The sequence below is a fragment of the Sinocyclocheilus rhinocerous genome, unplaced genomic scaffold (assembly GCF_001515625.1).
Source record: "Sinocyclocheilus rhinocerous isolate Xijiao unplaced genomic scaffold, SAMN03320098_v1.1 scaffold2393, whole genome shotgun sequence".
NCBI lineage: Eukaryota > Metazoa > Chordata > Actinopteri > Cypriniformes > Cyprinidae > Sinocyclocheilus > Sinocyclocheilus rhinocerous.
The window spans coordinates 4,886-12,074 of NW_015635043.1; the positions used below are offsets into that span (position 1 = coordinate 4,886).

General features: G+C 39.7%; 1 protein-coding gene across 1 annotated transcript in view; it reads right to left on the bottom strand.

Annotated features, from left to right (window-relative positions):
* Positions 1–4,493: 4,493 nt before the first annotated feature.
* The window catches only part of LOC107746333 (ankyrin repeat and SAM domain-containing protein 1A-like), a gene marked incomplete at its 3' end in the record, with an annotated part of 71,311 nt that continues 68,615 nt past the window's right edge, over positions 4,494–7,189 (bottom strand). The window contains exon 15 of the mRNA XM_016560486.1: positions 4,494–5,039. Coding sequence (XP_016415972.1) covers positions 4,494–5,039 — 546 coding nt within the window. The remainder of the gene's footprint in view (positions 5,040–7,189) is intronic.

Consider the following 7,189-nt stretch of genomic DNA (forward strand, 5'->3'; position numbering starts at 1 on the left):
TCAGTTTTTTTTTTTTTTTCTAGATTACATAATAAAGATTACATTAAATTTGAGTAATTTTTTGTAAAAAGCATGTCTAATTAATTAAAATGATAAAACTCGCACAGTTTAACAACCATTTATTAAAAGTTTAACAAAAATGACATTTTAGGGCTCTATGGAACCAGTTTTATTTTTTCCAAGATTCCTTTTTTTTTTTCCCCCATTTAAATTTTTCTGGATTCCGTTTAAATTGTTTAATTAAATATTAATAATCAAAAATCTAATCTAATCAATTGATCTTTATCAATTTGATAATTTATTTTTACAACATTTTTGCAATAATAGGGTTGTATGTAAAATGTAATTTTTACAGAAATTCTGTGTTGTGTGTTTTAATTGTTTTGGATTTATGATTTAATACAAATGTATTATCAAAAAACAGGGGTAATGAAATGAACATGATCAATGTATTGAAACTTAAAATGAAACATTCCTCAATTTTGAGCAAACAAGGTGATGCACATCAGAGGTTTACTGTTAATATTAACATGTGGAAGAAACAATTTGTGATTTTCTTTAAAAAAAGTTTTGAGTTTGAATCTCAATTTTACAAAAAAAAAAAAAAAAATTAATTAAAAAAAAGGGGGAAAAAAATTTAAATTTCATATCATGTTCATTCATATGCATATTATAATGTTACACAGCATGATTTGTTTTCAGGTTTAAATTTAACTTTGAATCCAATATTTTTCAATGTGGACTTTGGATGCCCAATGTATTAAGAAAGTGAATTTTGATTTCATGATGACTCCATCAGTTGATTCCATCATATGACATAAATCAAGCAATCACTGAGGCTCGTCAATAAAAGCCTGTTCATTAAAGGCAGAGTAAGTGATTTCTGGTAGCCAATGTTGATATTTGAAATCACCAAAACAAATACGCCTCTACCCCAAAAGGGTCTCGCCCCTATTTTGATAGCTCCGCCCCACATATACGTACGCAACCCAGGCAACGATTAGTTCTGTGAAAAAAAGCAAAACCAATGTTACACCGTGTCTACGGACGTCAACGGCGCGGCGCAACAAATCCCCGACAGTCGGTTCCCTGAGAGCGGGAACGAGACATCACGGAGATACTTCAGGAAAGGTTGGAAGGGAAGGAGTTCCCATAACAGAGAATTATCTCCGTGATGTCTCATGAAAGCTCGAGAGGGAACTGCTGCCGGGTTCTAATTATGACGTGCTGACACAGATTTCAAATGGTTTTCAACGGTCGTTTGATCGCGTCTAGTGTAGGCAGACTTTAGCTGTTGTAGACACGGTGTTACTCACCTATTGAGAAGAAACAAAGCAACCTCGGCGTCCGATCGCAGGCCTCCGCTCCTTGAGTTCTCTCCAGCGCTGGAAAGCTGATCCGATATTTACACGGGTCCTACTTCTTGCCTTATCGTTCCGCAGACGTTTTCCTCTTTTGTTTTTTATCCGCCATCTCTATCTCTCTGTCGCTCGGCTCGGCTAATGTCCGTCCCATGCACTGAACGCGCTCTCATCCACATCACGAGTAGACACGCCCCTTATTGCTGATTGGCTACAAGTTTGTTTTGCGATTCGGCCCGAATCAGTTTTATAAAGTGTTTTTGAAAAATCACTTACTATGCCTTTAAGAGCACAAATCCAATGGGAGCAAAGCAAATCAAGCTTCATGATTTGCTCTGGGCTCTAAGTTCGCTGCTGCAACTCACTGAAGCGGCAAACAAACAGCTCTGCACATGAACCTCTGAGGCTGCCTCGCTCGTACACACCAGACTCATCCTGAGGCTCTCACAAGCTGCAGGACCTTCAACTTCAAGAACCACTACTTCGGTTTCTTTACAAGATCCCGTTGCTTAATAATATGCTGAAAAGATATGTTGATCAGATGAATGACAGACAGACAGACAGACAGACAGATAGACAGATAGATAGATAGACAGATAGATAGATAGATCAGAGGGCAGGAGAGAGTAACAAACAAGATAGACAGATAGATAGATAGATAGATAGATCTTTCCAGCAGAGGGCAGGAGAGAGTAACAAACATGGACACAGAATAAGAAAGGTGTGTTTTATAGCAACTCTTCACACTGGAAAAATTCCACACAAATCTCAAATGCTTGGCTCATGAGCAACAGAAACATGCTGAACAGCGTGAGAGACAGAACGAGAGCAGAAGAGAAGAAAATCGGAAAAACAGTCAACAGACAAAGAGCAGGTCAACAAATGAAGAAAACAAACATGTTATCAGCAGGTGAGTTTTCTCTGCTCCCTGACCTCTCATCATTTCACATCGAATGTCTCCAAACAGAAAGCAGAAACACCACAGGTGTTGCTACAACATGCTATTTCCAGACTAAACTGTTATTGTTAGAGGACATGTCTCCTGACCAACTGAGTAAAGGTTATCCGCATGGTGATAAGTTCATGAAAAAGGGAAACACTTGGATACAGCATTGATCTTTAAGAAACCCACAGTTTTTGCCAATCCAAAAACAGTTTAAAGGTATAAAGCAACTCTACCCTAGATTTATGTTACACACTAGAAATATTTTTTTTCCTTTTCAACAAATGGTTTGAGAAAGAAGGTGCCTAAAGCTGGCATGAATGGAAATTCACCCTATCAATATCAACTGAATATCAATTTAATGGAATGATTTCAACAGATTATGCCACATACAGACATTTGATGGGTTTCAGCTAGCCACTTTTCATGTTAGGTCTGTTTTGTGTGTTAGAAAAGAGTCAAACATATCTAACAGGCCTCAAGACAAAAACAAACACAGCCTCTGATGCTTCTCAGCTATTCCTCTGCGTACTTAAGTGAGTTAGACAACGGTCTTCATTACCTGCGGCCGTCTCGCCTGTAAGAGTGTAAGACCGGGTGTGATGGAAACTCTGCACGAGTCCCTCAGTGTTTGTATCCAATGTCTAGATCTTCAGATTGAAGACAGAGCTAATGTAATATAGGAAGCTTAATTCTGATTGGATTACAGACTTTCCTTTCACATTCTTCTCAAAGAAATAACCACATGTAATCTTTAAAGGAATGTTCCATGCCGAGTTAAGTTTAATCAACAACATAAATTGCAATTAGGATTAAAAACTTAGAAGGTTTACTTAAAGCCAGAAATGTGAAGCTCATAATTTTATTAAAACACTTACATTAAATTTTCTGTAAAAAAAAAAAAGTGTGCTATTAACCAAACTATCATTTTTGTGGTGGGACTACTGTTCTAAGCATATGAGGCTTGTCATGCACCTAGTGGTACAGACATAGCAGATGGCTTTTGTTTAGACTGTTTCTGGCCGTTTTTCATCATCTGACATTATGAACATATGCAGACAACGGGAAGGAGACAAGTTTATGTTCTTCTGCTGATTCAAGGCAATAGTCTGGCAGACTACCTGCTCACCTCCATGTAAACAAAGAATTTACAACAGCCCCTTTCTCGGAAGCGTCCATGCTTGGACAATGTGTGAAATTTACCTGGTTTACAGGCGTTAATAACATAACGTTGTCACAACAATGCTGAAAGACTGGAAATAATGTAAAAAACAAAGACGTCCTGAAGCCAGAGCGTTCCTTTAACACCCTCAGAAATGGACAATTCTCTGGTCCATGGAAAGAACTCCTGTTTCAAATTCCAGAAAAACTATCAGATCTTAAACTGAAAAAGAGAATGCTTGTATGAAGCCGTTTTTGCATGATGATCACTGCACAATGAGAAATGACAGACTGAAAGGTCACCATTTACCATTCATTCCCTGCATCTCATAAATGTTCCCAATGGACTCCAGCCACTAACAATTATCTGTGACTTTACTAACAGATTCTGTGAATTACATCGGTTTTGATCGCTTGTAGTTAAATTAAAGATCTACTTTCAGTGATGCACCCCAAAAAACTGTCATTTGTTTCTCATTTCATATTTTTAAATGTGATCTAAAACTGAAACAACTTCTAGAATATTGAATAATATTTTATAATCTAGGCTGAAATCAAGCACTGAATATTATTTTAATAACAGCTGTGAACCTAAAAATTCCTCAAATGCAATACTAACATCAAGTGATGCACCCCAAAAAAACTGTCATTTGTTTCTCATTTCATATTTTTAAATGTGATCTAAAACTGAAACAACTTCTAGAATATTGAATAATATTTTATAATCTAGGCTGAAATCATTTTTCAAGCACTGAATATTATTTTAATAACAGCTGTGAACCTAAAAATTCCTCAAATGCAATACTAACATCAACCAACCTATTGTCCCAAAATAAAAAAAAAGATGTTCCTAAAACTATGATCTTTATAAATAACAACAAAGTGCTAAAGAATACATAACAAAAGACACAATTCAATTGTTTAGCATTTTCCGCTCATTTTCTCTTTCAGCCATCAATGGAATTTCCAGCCAAAATTTATAGTGCTCGAAATTCCGATTTATTCCTATTCATTTGTGTGTTGTGTACAATGCAGGAAGGATGGTACATCCAGGCCACAAGGGGGAGCTCTTACCTCGTCCCATTCTGAAGTGAATGAAGGTGATTTTTCCAGTCTTCTCTTGGTGGTGCTACAGTTGGACACTGACTCACTTCGGCTGCCCAACCCCGTCTCTTCCTCACCGGGTGGGGACACCAGTAGGTCGGAGTCGGACTTTGAAAGGCTACGTGCTAGCTTGAGATCACCCGGCGGAGGCATCCTTCTCGTCACCGGAGAATCGCGCGCCGGTGAGTTGTGTTTTGGCGAACCCCGTGGCTCTTTGTGGACCGTGGCGTAGATAGCTTTGGGGTCAGTGTCCTGGAGAATGGTTTCCATGGTGACTGTCGATTTGGGATGGGGAAGGGGGGCGGAGCTCGCAGATGTCGAAGTGCTGGAAGCCTCGCCGGACTTCACTCCAGAGGACGGCAGTGTGAATGCTTCCTCCCGACAGTCGACCACCGGCGAGGAACCGTGAAGCAGACCAGTGAACTGTTCAGGAACGGCAGCGCTTGTATCCTGACCGTGCGATGAGCTCTCTGTCAAGAGAACAGAAGAGAGAGTGAGAGAGTTACAGGCAGACTGTGGAGCCATATCTAGACCAAATAACATGAAACCGCCCACTCCACTACTGTCCAGTGCCTGAAACAGATCTGTTTTTGTTTTCTGACTGGAAAAGGGGGGGGAAGGAAATGCAGAATGAAAGAACTGCATAAAGAAAGAAATTCAGAAAGAAATGCATAAAGAAAGAAAGTTGGGCTCACCAAATTCCAAAGTGCCCGTGTTAGAAAATTCCAAACGCAGGCTATGAGCAGCTGACTTTTCTCCATAGAGATCTGTTTGTGACTTGCTTGTTCTATTCCGTGTCTCTCTCTCTCTGTTGCACTGCTAACAAGCAGACAGCTTTATAAGGCTTGCTTCCAGAGAAGTTATGCTTCACTAAGGATTCCCTTCATTATGAGTGGCAAGCTTGAAACAGGATACCACAGAGATGACTGTGAAAGAAACACACTCGCTCTCTCGCTCACACAAACACCACTTTGCCACACCGTTATGTGTTGGGTTCTTAAAAATTAAATCCCTGCTTTATGATTACAAAATCCTTCTCCCAGAACAGCACAATTACAGATCTCTTCTGACACCCTCTCTCTGGCCTGAAACATACTATAGGCAAGTACATGAATACTTCTATGCAAGCTTGATTTCAAGGGGAGTTGCATTCTCGGTGTCGCCACAGGGGGCGCTATAGTGTACGTTAGCGAAAATTGCCATCTTCGCTCACTTTTCTCTTTAGGTCAACTACTGTCATGCCGGAGCAAAAGTTTATACAGAATTTTGCTGAACAAGTTAAAAAGTTATTTTTTTTAGATACTTTCCTGAAAAATAACATCAGCCTTTGCTCCGAATATTCCTACTTCCCTTATATATAGCAGGTGAAAAACAGAATGTGAAAAGAGCGGTATGTCCAAACTCATAGTATATAAACATGGTCAGAAAAAAAAAGGACCTTCAGGGGTACAACAGCTTGCCACTGGGGCAGTACCCTCAAAGTGACAACTTTGTACAATCTTTACCCGTAAAGGGTGCACTCTAGCACCTTAGAGTTGTACTATGTATCATTAAGGTATTATAATGAACCTTTTAGGGGTAAAGAAGGTCACTTTGAGGGTACTGCCTCAGACACAAACTGCTGCTACCCTAAAGGTACATTTTGAAGTGTGCATTTGATGGACACTTTACTTACGGGAGTGGACTTTACTTAAAGGCAGTAAAACGACACAAGCGATGGCCACGTGACAATGACAACATGGTGGATGTAGTATTTCCGAATTTCATTCACACTACCCGTAATCATACTACATAGAACATGCTTTTTAAAGGTGCAAAGTTCTTCATCAAATGTAGTAGCTATTAAGACCGTATGTGATTTTACAGCTAGACAGACATTTAGGAAACTCTATCGCCCCCTTTAGGACTGGGGTTTACTATTGCTACAGAAACGCAAGTATGTACTGTAGAACTGTGCAATTGCAATTTGTTGGCCCACATTCACGTCTGTTTCACATATGTGCTCTTGCATAGACGGTTTCTGGCGAGAATGTAGATTCTATATTCGCAAGTGCGACAAGTGAAAAACACTCGTCTGCATCTGTTCTCTTCTGTAAATGCACTGCACTTGCTTGAAATGTCTCCTCTGGCAAACACACACACACACAGGCCAAAAGATAAATCCAACCCCATGTCCCTGATACGAGCCAGGCGGCTGGGCAAACAGCCACCATACCAGAGATATCCTGGTGTTGCGTGTGGTGTTTGGTGACAAGAAAACCAAGTCAGCCATGTCAGAACCTAAGGCCTGAAACATTCTGTATGCAAGTACACAAACACATTGCACACACTTGGATACACTGTACATAGCTGAACATGAATCTAGCGTTATAACATTCACGTTGATAATACAAATGATGCATTAGGACTTGCGTTTACTGACCTAATAAACTCTTTTGGAGGTGGTAGAAAACCTCAAGGTGGCAACACAGTTAAAACTAGGGCTGCACGATAAATCGCATGCGATATTTAACGCGCATCTTATCAGTAAAGCCGGTTCTTTAATCAGTGGTAAATCTCCATCACCTGTGGGCTTTCACATTGAGCAGCATTAACTACACAGAGCCGTTGTTCACTGATG